Source organism: Salvelinus namaycush, chromosome 27, assembly GCF_016432855.1.
Source record: "Salvelinus namaycush isolate Seneca chromosome 27, SaNama_1.0, whole genome shotgun sequence".
Lineage (NCBI taxonomy): Eukaryota > Metazoa > Chordata > Actinopteri > Salmoniformes > Salmonidae > Salvelinus > Salvelinus namaycush.
The window spans coordinates 25,710,302-25,723,524 of NC_052333.1; the positions used below are offsets into that span (position 1 = coordinate 25,710,302).

Below are 13,223 nucleotides of genomic sequence, written 5' to 3' on the forward strand. Positions count from 1 at the left end.
ATATTCCAACTTTACTCAGCAATATGGAAAAAGATCTGACTATTGACTTCTTTGATAAATCTCTGTCCTTTCACCTCCCAGGCCTCATTGGAAGGTGACGGTGCCTCCACATCCGAGCTTCTCCAAGAGCTCCAGGAGGTCCGAGATGAGGCAGCCGCTACCAAAGGACACCTGAACAGCTTCAAAGAGTGCAGCGAGAAACTCCAGACCGAACTCCAAGTCCGCGACCTGTCAATCGCTCAGCTCAAAGAGGAGCAACAACAGCTCAGAGTAGCCTTGGCGAAATCCGCGGCGTCACCGTCACCACTATCCCCAGTATCACCATCTCAGTCTCCCTCACTCGATCAGCAGCAGCAAGCACCACCCTCCCATCCAAAAAAGAAAGGCGGCAAACCGCAAAACCAACGCCAGGGGGCCAAGGGAAAAATGGCCGCCTCTGTCAAAGACAAACCATCGCTCTCCAGGAAGAACTCTGCCGCGGCAAACCAAAAGTCTTCCGACAAATTGTCCGGTCAATCGTCTGATCTTAATGGATCTCAACGTCCGCCTCATACAGACGCTGGCACTCAGACGGAGACATTTTCCTCCCAGACATCTGGCCAGCCCAGATCTGTTTCAGAGGAGGAAGAGGTGGAGGAGATGATCGGGGAGTACCAGGAGAAGATCGTACAGATGCAGGATCTGCACGCGGCAGAGATCATGGACATGGAGGCCCGGCACATCGCAGAGAGCGAGGCCCTGAAGCGGGACAATCAAATACTGGAGGAGGAGTGCAAGGCTCTCAAGACCGTCATCGATAAGCTGCAACGCTCCCACGAAGTAAGTCCATTGGACGACATCAAATCAAACTTTTTGTCACATGCGCCGAATGCAACGTGTAAGCCCTAAACCAACAGTGCAATTCAAGAAAGAGTTAAGAAAACATTTACCAAATAAACTAAAGTAAAAGATTATAAAAAGTAACACAATTAAATAACATCGAGGCTATATGCAGGGGATACTGGTACCGAGTCAATGTGCGGGGGTACAGGTTAGTTAAGGTAATGTGTACATGTAAGTAGGGGTAAAGTGACTATGCATAGATAATAAACAGCAACTTGCAGCAGTGTAAAAAAAAAAAAAAAAACTAATAGGGGGGGTGTCAATGTAAATAATCTGGTGGCCATTTGGTTAATTGTTCAGCAGTCTTATGGTTTGGAGGTAGAAGCTGTTAAGGAGCCTTTTGGTCCTAGACTTGGTGCTCTGGTACCGCTTGCCATGCGGTAGCAGAGAAAACAGTCTATGACTTGGGTGACTGGAGTCTTTTACACATTTTTGGGCTTTCCTCTGACACCGCCTAGTATATAGGTCCTGGATGGCAGGAAGCTTGGCCCCAGTGATGTACTGGGCCATACATACTACCCTCTGTAGCGTCTTACGGTCAGTTGCCGAGCAGTTACCATACCAGGCGGTGATGCAACTGGTCAGTATGCTCTCGATGGTGCAGCTGTAGAACTTTTTGAGGATCTGGGGACCCATGTCAAATCTTTTCAGTCTCCTGAGGGGAAAAAGGTGTTGTCGTGCCCTCTTCACAACATCCCAGCAGAAACCTGGTTTCAGTCTGTTTTCTTCTGTTTGGTGCCTAATTTAACATGACCCAGATGATGAGCATGACATTTTTATGGGGGAGTAGGCAGGTAAAGGAACTCAAACTCTTCTGTATACTGACCTGGTTTCATGCCCTCCAGGCCCCCTCATCGAGACCAGAGCGTCCCGCAGGATCGCAATTCAAAGACGGCTACACCAGTGGTAAGTTGATGTAGTGTCACATATCCCACCTCCATGCCGAATTGTTCTTGAGGTCACGTGTTTTCCCTAGTAATCACAATACCCTAGGCCAGGGATCATCAACTAGATTCAGCTGCTGGACGATGTTTTCTGAAGCGGATGGTCAGGGGTCTGGAACATAATTAGTTGACTGCAAATTGACCTCAAGAAGCCCAAACAGATATGTTTGACTAAAACATAATCATTTCAAACCTTGCTTACATTTGTATACGATCACGTGTCTCCCTGTTATGCGTGGGAATACTTGGGAACAGTATAAAAGCACCCGTGAGCTAAATTCGGCCCCAGTTGGGGAACCCTGCCCTAGGCTATATAACACTTTCACAATTTTTGGACCGAGTAACCTAACCTTTACACAAATGCAGAGTACTATATATAGCTGACGCTCAGTCATGGTTGCTTCAACCCCCCTCATGCAGACTAAGGAGCATCATAAGCCACCCTGGGTTCATCCTGTCGTTAACTGCATGTGGGTTGTTGTCTTAACCCCACCCTGGCTTAGTTTCCCAGATGCAAGGATGATTTTGAGACAATGAGGGATTTTTCTACTCCTAAGCATTCTCTAGTAAAACACATTCCTGTCTATGTAATGCAGTATTTAACTCATTTGTCAGCTCAAGCCATCTCCAGTGACCATACGCCTAGATTAGCTGCATGGAACTAGAGTGGAGCCCATGAAAACAGACGCTAACAGGACAGAAATGTCTTACTATTAGTTAAATATTAATTGTTAACCATTAATATAAAAAGAAACAGGTAAATATGTAATGTTTCTATCACAACACTCTTGGCATTCTCTCAACCAGCTTCATGAGGTAGTCACCTGGAATGCATTGCAATGTGTGCCTTAAGTTAATTTGTGGAATTTTTTCCTTAATGCGTTTGAGCCAGTCAGTTGTGTTGTGACAAGGTAGGGGGGTATACAGAAGATAGCCCTATTTGGTAAAAGACCAAGTCCATATTATGGCAAGAACAGCCCGAATAAGCAAAGAGAAACGACAGTCCATCACTACTTTAAGACATGAAGGTCAGTCAATACTGAAAATTTCAAGAACTTTAAAAGTTTCTTCAAGTGCAGTCGCAAAAACCATCAAGCGCTATGATGAAACTGGCTCTCATGAGGACCTCCACAGGAATGGAAGACCCAGATTTACTTCTGCTGCAGAGGATAAGTTCATTAGGGTTACCAGCCTCAGAAATTGCAGCCCAAATAAATGCTTCACAGAGTTCAAGTAACAGACACATCTCAACATCAGCTGTTCAGAGGAGACTGTGAATCAGGCCTTCATGGTCGAATTGCTAAAAAAAAATCACTACTGAAGGACACCAATAAGAAGAAGAGACTTGCTTGGACCAAGAAACACGAGCAATTGACATTAGACAGGTGGAAATGTGTTATTTTGGTCTGGAGTCCAATTAGAACATTTTTGGTTCCAACCGCCGTGTCTTTGTGAGCAGCGGTGTGGGTGAACGGATGATCTCCGCATGTGTATTTCCCACCGTAAAGCATGGAGAAGGAGGTATTATGGTGTGGGGGTGCTTTGCTTGTGACACTGTGGTTTATTTAGAATTCAAGGCACACTTAACCAGCATGCCTACCACAGCATTCTGCAGCGATTCGCCATCCCATCTGGTTTGGGCTTAGTGGGACTGTCATTTGTTTTTCCAACAGGACAATGACCCAACACACCTCCAGGCTCTGTAAGGGCTATTTTTCCAAGGAGGAGAGCGATGGAGTGCTGCACCAGATAACCTGGCCTCCACAATCCCCCGACCTCAACCAAATTGAGATGGTTTGGGATGAGTCGGAGCGCAGAGCGAAGGAAAAGCAGCCAACAAGTGCCAAGTGCTCATCATATGTGGGAACTCCTTCAACACTGTTGGAAAACCATTCCAGGTGAAGCTGGTTGAAAGAATGCCAAGAATGTGCAAAGCTGTCATCAAGGCAAAGGGTGGCTATTTGAAGAATCTCAAATCTAAAATATATTTTGATTTGTGTAACACTTTTTTGGTTACCACATGATTCCATATGTGTTATTTTATAGTTTTGATGTCTTCACTATTATTCTACAATGTATAAAATAGTAAAAAATAAAGAAAAATCCTTGAATGAGCAGGTGTTGTAAAAATGTTTACCGATTTGATTATAGAAAAGTATGTGGACACAACTTCAAATCTGGGGATTCGGCTATTTCAGCCACACCCGTTGCTGACAAGTGTATAAAATCAAACACACAGCCTTGCAATCTCCATAGACAAACATTGTCAGGAGAATGGCCTTACTGAAGAGCTCCAACAAGTCAATTCGTCAAATTTACTCCCTGCTAGAGCTGCACCGGTCAACTGTAAGTGCGGTTATCAACTGTAAGTGCGGTTATTGTGAAGTGGAAACGTCTAGGAGCAACAACGGCTCAGCCGCGACATGGCAGGCCACACAAGCTCACAGTATGGGACCGACTCATAGCACGTAAAAATTGTTTGTCCTCGGTTGCAACACTCACTACCGAGTTCTAATCTTCCCCTGGAAGCAACGTCAGCATAAGAACTGTTCGTCGGGAGCTTCATGAAATGGGTTTCCATGGCCAAGCAGCCGCACACAAGCCTAAGATCACCATGCGCAATGCCAAGTGTTGGCTGGAGAGGTGTAAAGCTTGCTACCATTGGACTCTGGAGCAGTGGAAACGCGTTCTCTGGAGTGGTGAATCACGCTTCACCATCTGGCAGTCTGATGGACGAATCTGGATTTGGCGGATGCCAGGTGAATGGTACCTGCTACCTGCCCCTATGAATAGTGCCAACTGTAAAGTTTGGTGGAGGAGAAATAATGGTCTGGGCCTTTCATGGTTTGGGCTAGGCCCCTTAGTTCCACTAAAGGGGAATCTTAATGCTACAGCATAGTGACATTCTAGACAATTCTGTGCTTCCAACTTTGTGGCAACAGTTTTGGGAATTCCCTTTCCTGTTTCAGCATGACAAAGCGAGGTCCAGAAGTGGTTTGTCGAGATCAGTGTGGAAGAACTTAACTGGCATGCACAGAGCCCTGACCTCAACCCCATCGAACACCTTTGGGATGAATTGGAACGCAGACAGCGAGCCAGGCCTAGTCACTCAACATCAGTGCCTGACCTCAGTAATGCTCTTGTCGCTGTCCCTGCAGCATTGTTCCAACATCTAGTGGAAAGCCTTCTCAGAATAGTGGAGGCTGTTATAGCAGCAAAGGAGGGACCAACTCCATATTAATGCCCATGATTTTGGAATGAGATGTTCGACGAGCAGGTGTCCACATACTTTTAGTCATATAGTGTATTATACCATACTGTTTCAACAAACACAGAATTTCACAAGTCATGGCATGACTCTTTTGAGTTGATTCACATGTTTTCTGGTGTTTATAATGATGGATGCTTTGCCCATTCAAAGTGTTTTTCTCCCATTGATATGCAATGTTAACCTTGTGTGTACCCTATTGCAGACAGCAGTTCTGAGTGGAGTCAGCGGACAGGCTACGACCTGCCTAACCTGCAGCAGGAGTTCAGGACCACACCAGAGGGAGCCAGAAAAGAAACAGACGATGCACTGCCTGACAGAATTAAGGTACAAGAACTGCACTTGGCAATGTAAAGTTAAGCAATCAAATGTATTTATAAAGCCCTTTTTACATCAGACGATGTCACAAAGTGCTATACAGAAACCCAGTCTAAAACCCCAAACAGCAAGCAATGCAAATGTAGAAACACGGTGGATAGGAAAAACTCCCTAGAAAGGCAGGAACCTTGGAGGAAACCTAGAGAGGAACCAGGCTCTGAGGGGAGGCCTGGTTCCTCTTCTGGCTGTGCCGGGTTGAGATTATAACAGTACATGGCCAAGATGTTCAAACGTTCATAAATGACCAACAGGGTCAAATAATAATCACAGTGGTTGTAGAGGGTGCAACAGGTCAGCACCTCAGGAGTAAATGTCAGTTGGCTTTTCATAGACAATCATTCAGAGTTAGAGACAGTGAGTGCGGTAGAGCGAGTCGAAAAACAGCAGGTCTGGGACATGTTAGCATGTCCGGTGAACAGGTCAGGGTGCCGCAGGCAGAACAGTTGAAACTTTAACAGCAGCACGACCACGTGGACTGGGGACAGCAAGGAGTCATCAGGCCAGGTAGTCCTGAAGCATGGTCCCAGGGCTCAGGGCCTCCGGGAGGGAGAGGACACCGGATAAGACAGGAGAAATACTCCAGATATAACAGACTGACCCTAGCCCCCCGACACAAACTATCGCAGCATAAACACTGGCGGCTGAGACGGGAGGGGTCGGGGAGACCCTGTGGCCCTGTCCGACGATTCCCCCGGACAGGGCCAACCAGGCAGGTTATAACCCCACCTACTTTGCCAAAGCACAGCCCCCACAACACTAGAGGGATATCTTCAAACAACCAATTTACTACCCTGAGACAAGGCTGAGTGTAGCCCACGAATATCTCCCCTACGGCACGAACACAAGGGGGGCGCCAACCCGGACAGGAACATCACGTCAGTGACTCAACCCACTCAAGTGACGCATCCCTCCTAGGGACGGCATGGTAGAGCACCAGTGACTCAGGGTTAGAGGAAGATAATCCCAGTGGAGAGAGGGGAACCAGCCAGGCAGAGACACCAAGGGCGGGTCATCGCTCCAGTGCCTTTCACCCTCACACCCCTGGGCCAGACTGCACTCATAGGACCTACTGAAGAGATGTGTCTTGCATAAGTATTCATCACCCTTTGCATTTTTCCTATTTTGTTGCATTACAACCTGTAATTTAAATGGATTTTTATTTGGATTTCATGTAATGGACCTACACAAAATAGTCCAAATTGGTGAAGTGAAATGAAAAAAATAACTGGTGCGTGCATATGTATTCACCCCTTTTGTTATGAAGCCCCTAAATAAGATCTGGTGCAACCAATTACCTTCAGAAGTCACACAATTTAGATATCACACAGGTGGACATTATTTAAGTGTCACATGATTTGTCACATGATCTCAGTATATATACACCTGTTCTGAAAGGCCCCAGAGTCTGCAACACCACTAAGCAAGGGGCACCACCAAGCAAGCGGCACCATGAAGACCAAGGAGCTCTCCAAACAGGTCAGGGACAAAGTTGTGCAGAAGTACAGATCAGATCAGGGTTGGGTTTTAAAAAAATATCCAAAACTTTTAACATCCCATGGAGTACCATTAAATCCATTATAAATAAAATGGAAAGAATATGGCACCACAACAAACCAGCCAAGAGAGGGCCGCCACCAAAACTCACGGACCAGGCAAGAAGGGCATTAATCAGAGAGGCAACAAAGGGACCAAAGATAAAGCTGCAAAGCTCCACAGCGGAAAATTTGAGTATCTGTCCATAGGACCACTTTAAGCCGTACACTCCACAGAGCTGGGCTTTATGGAAGAGTGTCCAGAAAAAAGCCATTGCTTAAAGAAAAAAATAAGCAAACACGTTTGGTGTTCGCCAAACGGTATGTGGGAGACTCCCCAAACATATGGAAGAAGGTACTCTGGTCAGATGAGACTAAAATGTAGCTTTTTGTCCATCAAGGGAAAGGCTATGTCTGCCTCAAACCCAACACCTCTTATCATCCTGAGAATACCATCCCCACAGGGAATGAATTTTCTTCGGCAGGGACTGGAAAACTGGTCAGAATTGAAGGAATGATGGGTGGTGCTAAATACAGGGAAATTCTTGAGGGAAACTTGTTTCAGTCTTTCAGAGATTTGAGACTGGGACGGAGGTTCACCTTCCAGCAGGACAATGACCCTAAGCATACTGCTAAAGCAACACTCGAGTGGTTCAAGGGGAAACATTTAAATGTGTTTGAATGGCCTAGTCAAAGCCCAGACCTCAATCCAATTGAGAATCTGTGGTATGACTTAAAGATTGCTGTACACCTGCGGAACCCATCCAACTTGAAGGAGCTGGAGCAGTTTTGCCTTAAGGAATTGGCAGAAATCCCAGTGGTTAGATGTGCCAAGCTTATAGAGACATACCCCAAGAGATGTGCAGCTGTAATTGCTTCAAAAGGTGTCTACAAAGGTTTGACTTTGTGGGGGGTGAATAGTTATGCACGTTCAAGTTTTCTGTTTTTTGTCTTATTTCTTGTTTGTTTCACAATAAAAAAAAATATTTTGCATCTTCAAAGTAGTAGGCATATTGTGTAAATCAAATGATGGGGGAAAAAAATCCATTTTGATTCCAGGTTGTAAGGCAACAAAATAGGAAAAATGCCAAGGGGGGTGAAGACTTTCGCAAGCCACTGTAAAGGTCGAGACCGAGTCTGTGTCTCACATAGATAGGCAGACCATTCCATAAAAAGCCCTGCCTCCAGCTGTTTGCTTAGAAATTCTAGGGACAATAAGGAGGTCTGTGTCTTGCGACCGTAGCGTACGTGTAGGTATGTACGGCAAGACCAAATCGGAGAGATGGCTAGGAGCAAGCCCATGTAATGCTTTGTAGGTTAGAAGTAAAACCTTAATGTCTTTATATGGCAATTTGAGTGTATTGGTGAAGATGTCTAGTTTGCACGTGGTTTAATATTCATGAGAAGAATGTCTATACATGTGTGTCCACTCCAGAACCTGCTGCGCGAAGTGCACCAGGAGGGCATGCAGGTGCTGTCCCTGTCGGCACTTCCAATCCCAGAGGGCGAGGCTGACCCAGCCAGCCTGTTCCACCATTCCCAGGGCTGGCCCAACGAGAGAGAGGCCTTGCTGGCCACCGTGGAGTCCCTCAAGGCCCTCATAACCCAGATTCAGACACGCAGCAGGGAAACACAGGTACAGGACTGGTAGCATCTGTACATTGTAGCATGGATACTTTGTGCTGGTAGCCTTTCTTAAATACAGTAGGGGTTTTGTTGGTCGCAGTTTAAATTAAACTTAGCTTTTAAGGCTTAATTGAGCCTTCAGAAACCCTTTTCTCTCTCATTCTCATACTTGTGTATGTTCAGACCCCAGGTAGTGCGGACTGGCGTGGAGAGCTGCTGGGGGCAGTGCAGCAGGTGTTTGTGAGGGAGCGGAGTGTGCTGAAGAGCGCTGCCTATGCCCGACTGGACCTGCTGGACACTAGCGACGCGATCATCCACCTCAACCAGCTGGAGCACAGGCTAGCCGAGCAGGTCACTGAAAAACGATGTATACTTTAGCCTAACTGCTGGCTAACCTTAGCATTAGCCTCAACTAGCTGGAGCACAGGCTAGCCAAGCAGGTAGCAACAAACACTTAAAACTCAAGTTAGCATTACCTGCTTATGTTATTATTAGCATATTAACTAGCTGGAGAGTGGGATATAGCCAACAGGTAACAGAAAAAATATTGAGCCATTTTAGTATAGTGCCTGTTTCTCCACTTTGTAGAAAAACTTGGTCATATCTATTTGTGTACAGTTGTTTTTAAGTTCCAAGGCTAAACTGTGGCTGTGTGTATCTACAGGACACCCATCACAGAGATGCCATGGGGATGCTCCAGACTGCAGACAGAAGCAGTTTGCTGACAGAGGTCCGGCAGCTCCGGGCCCAGCTAGAACAAATCCAAGGCCAGGAGCCTGGCAGGAGAGGCAGATCCAATCATGGTCTGTAGTCTGGGCCTCCAGTGGTTTCTTCTGCCATTTGTGTGTTAGTTGTAAGGACACATAGGGATGATGGATGAATGGCTGGGGGGGGGCTGAATGAGTGGAGGCTGGATGGATGGATAAATTAATTGATTTAATGACTGACTAATATATATAGTAAATTGTCTTAGACGAGGTCACAGTTATTCAACTCAGTGCAACCGATATAATTTAATTTAAAAAAGGATAAACAGCAGCTGATTCTATTGCCTTGCATGTTGTTTTGTCTGGCTGTTCATCCCACTCAGGTGTTGAGCAGCAGAGGGAGAGAGGTGGTGTTCCAGAGCCCCACATTCTGCTGCAGGCTGACAGGGCCCTGGAGGAGCTGAAGGGAGAGCTGGCCCAGACCAAACTAGAGCTGGAGACCACGCTCAAGGCCCAGTACAAACACCTGAAGGAGCTGGACACAGTCAGGTAAGGTTTTAATGCACGCTCACACACAGTTTGATGCATAAAAGAGCAGAACATTGTCAGGTATGACTATTTAGGGATAAAGAGATAAAGTTTACCTTCCTAGTTGCTGTTGGATGGATCCAGCCTGGTGTCATTGTCTTTGTTTCTAGAACGGAGATGTCACAGAAGGCTGCTGAGGTGGACACCCTGGCGGACAGACTGGCAGACGAACAGAAGAAGGCCAGAGAGCTGCAGTGGGCCTTCGAGAAGGAGAAGTGTAAATCAGACAAGAAAGAGGAGCTGGAGAGAGAGGAGCTGGAGGTAAGACAGTTTGTAGTGAAGGTAGAAGACTAGTGTCCCTGTGTTTTCAGGTATAATTGCCTACTTGTTTCCACATGTCTTCTCTTTAGTGTGTGTTTACTTAAATGTAGTGATTTACTGATATGTTCACTTTAGTCACTGGGGTATTATCTAGTCAAATGTGTTTCACAAGTATCTCTTGTCTTTACACCCCTTCCCTCCAGGATCTCAAACTGGCCCTGGAGAAGCAGCAGAGTCTCGTAGCCCAGCTGACCTCAACCCTAGGCCAGGAGCGCCAGTCCTCCTCCCAGCTGTCCCTCCAGGCCGAACAGGAGCGCTCCAGGCTGCAGACCCAGGCCTCGCAGCTCCACGTCCAGCTAGTGTCGGAGCGAGCCCGGGCCCAGGAGCTGAGTAATGCCCTGGGGAGAGAGAAGGAGCATCGCCACTATGGCTCCTCCTGGAGAGAAAACCCAGAGGGGGAGGTGGCTGAGAAGGGGGAGGATGAAGTGGTGGGAGGGGCGATGTCACCCGAAGGTCTGCTAGAGGGTCTGCAGAGGGAGCTGGACAAGAAGCATGCTCAGGTGGACTGTTTGTTTGTAGATGAAGCAGACGCACACCTACATACACACTAGTTACATCAAGTCGTATGATGCTCTATGGGTATGTGATACAAGGTACAATCAATGTAGTCTGGCTAACGCCTAACTCAGTCCGCCTGACTTTAGTCCGGAAAGGCTGTTTTGATGTTGTCGTTACGATGTGTCGATAATGAAGGGGGCTGTGTTTGTACTGGTTGGTTCCTCCTCTGTGTCTTTCTCACTCAAACACCCACAGGCACGGCCACACATAGCCCCCTTCCATTACAACTGTTGGATTTTCAAATCCCAAACAAGAGGTCTCAAATTAATATTTGAGAGAACCAATCAATGAGTCTGCAGAATTTCTGAGCGAATATTGCATTAACAAACGGCCTCCTGTCCCGACCAGTGAGTCACAGCTCTTCCTTGCTGTGTGGCTACGTGGATCGCGTCAGCCAGTCTGCTATCAATGCCCTGCACACAGGAGATTCACATAAAGTGCTCGCAAAATATAGTGTTGGCAGTGTGACCAGTTATGTGATGTGATTCTGCACCCCCACTAAATTGCACGACAAAGTGGCTCATCAGGTGGTGCATATGCTTTCTCCAAACTGTCATGACGACTTTACATAGGCATTACTGCTATAGTGACTATATTTACCTTTACTTCTGCATTCCCACTAAATCCTGTGACCATCTATTCCCTCTTCAGGTGGTTAGTCTGCTGGACGAGGTGGAGGCCCAGAAGCTGGCGGCGGTGCAACGGGAGGAGGAGCTAACCTCTGCAGCTCAGAGGTCATGCAAGGACCAGGAGGCTCTGCGGGAGGCCAAGGGCCAGCTGGAAAGCCTGGGGGAGCAGGCACGGGAGGCCATGGAGCAGCTGAATAGAGAGGTGCAGCAGGGGAAGCGGCTGGAGCAAGAGAAGGAGAGGCTCCAGGAGAGAGTGGTCCAGCTGGGAGAGACGAGAGAGGTGGAGAGGAGCGGGACGCAGCAGCAGCCTGATAACCAAAACGTAGGTGACATTTATATATCCTACATTCATACACTTTGAATGAACCAAATACAGCGCTTTAGTGTCAGATAGTACAATTGAATTATGTTTTAGAGAAAATGTTTTAGCTATTGATACTACGATATTGCGTCTATTAGCCTGTCTTGTTGTTAGAACCCAGCTATGTATGATGATACAATATTCTATAGTACATAGCCTTGTTAACTCTGTTGTGCAGTGTTGCTCCAAGGTAATAATAGATAATAATGTAAATGTGGTGCTGTTTTACACTCAGCAACAGAATAATAATGTAGGATAATCCACAATTAGGGCCAGTTATTAGTTATTTAAACTCTGTGCCATGTGTCTAGGGGTGGCAGGTAGCCTATCGGTTAGAGCATTGGGCCAGTAACCAAAGAGTTGCTGGTTCGATTACCAGAGCCACCAAGATAACAAAAGTCTGTCTTTCCTTGAGCAAGGCACTTAACCCATAATTGGCTCCAGGCACCGTACTACTATTGCTGACACTGTAAAACAACACATTTAACTGCACCTATCCATGTATGTGACAATCAAGCATACAGTGCATTCGGAAAGTATTCAGAACCCTTGCCATTTTTCCCTCATCAATCTACACACAATGCCCCATAAAGACGAAGCGAAAACAGGTTTTTTGAATTTTTTGCAAATGTATTCAAAATACAAAAACAATACCTATTCAGACCCTTTACTAGGAGACTCGAAATTGAGCTCAGGTGCATCCTGTTTCCATTGATCATCCTTGAGATGTTTCTACAACTTGATTGGAGTCCACCTGTGGTAAATTCAATTGATTGGACATGATTTGGACAAGCACACACCTGTCTATATAAGGACCCACAGTTGACAGTGCATGTCAGAGCAAAAACCAAGCCGTGAGGCCGAAGGAATTGTCTGTAGGGCCCCGAGACATGATTGTGTCAAGGCACAGATCTGGGAAAGGATACCAAAAAATGTCTGCAGCGTGGAAGTTCCCCAAGAACACACTGGCCTCCATCATTCTTAAATGGAAGAAGTTTGAAACCATCAAGACTCTTTCTAGAGCTGGCCGCCTGGCCAAACTGAGCAATCGGGGGAGAAGGGCATTGGTCAGAGAGGTGAGCGAGAACCTGATTGTCACTCTGACAGAGCTCCAGAGTTCCTCTGTGGAGATGGGAGAACCTTCCCACCTTCCAGAAGGACAACCACCTCTGCAGCACTCCACCAATCAGGCCTTTATGGTGGAGTGGCCAGACGGAAGGCACTCCTCAGTAAAAGGCACATGACAGCTTGGAGCTTGCCAAAAGGCACCTAAAGGACTCCTAGACCATGAGAAACAATATTATCTGGTCTGATGAAACCAAGATTGAACTTTTTGGCCTGAATGCCAAGCGTCACGTCTGGAGGAAACCTGGCACCATCTCTACGGTAAAGCATGGTGGTGGCAGCATCATGCTCTGGGGATGTTTTT

At 46.6% G+C, this 13,223-nt stretch overlaps 1 protein-coding gene across 1 annotated transcript in view; it reads left to right on the forward strand.

Moving 5' to 3' along the window:
- LOC120022203 (A-kinase anchor protein 9-like) overlaps positions 1-13,223 on the forward strand; it is a 138,930-nt gene that overhangs the window by 120,781 nt on the left and 4,926 nt on the right. The window contains exons 38-47 of the mRNA XM_038966076.1: positions 82-819; positions 1,728-1,788; positions 5,300-5,421; positions 8,440-8,640; positions 8,814-8,981; positions 9,295-9,433; positions 9,721-9,886; positions 10,036-10,186; positions 10,390-10,746; positions 11,456-11,755. Of these exons, the coding sequence (XP_038822004.1) occupies positions 82-819; positions 1,728-1,788; positions 5,300-5,421; positions 8,440-8,640; positions 8,814-8,981; positions 9,295-9,433; positions 9,721-9,886; positions 10,036-10,186; positions 10,390-10,746; positions 11,456-11,755 (2,403 nt within the window). The remainder of the gene's footprint in view (positions 1-81; positions 820-1,727; positions 1,789-5,299; positions 5,422-8,439; positions 8,641-8,813; positions 8,982-9,294; positions 9,434-9,720; positions 9,887-10,035; positions 10,187-10,389; positions 10,747-11,455; positions 11,756-13,223) is intronic.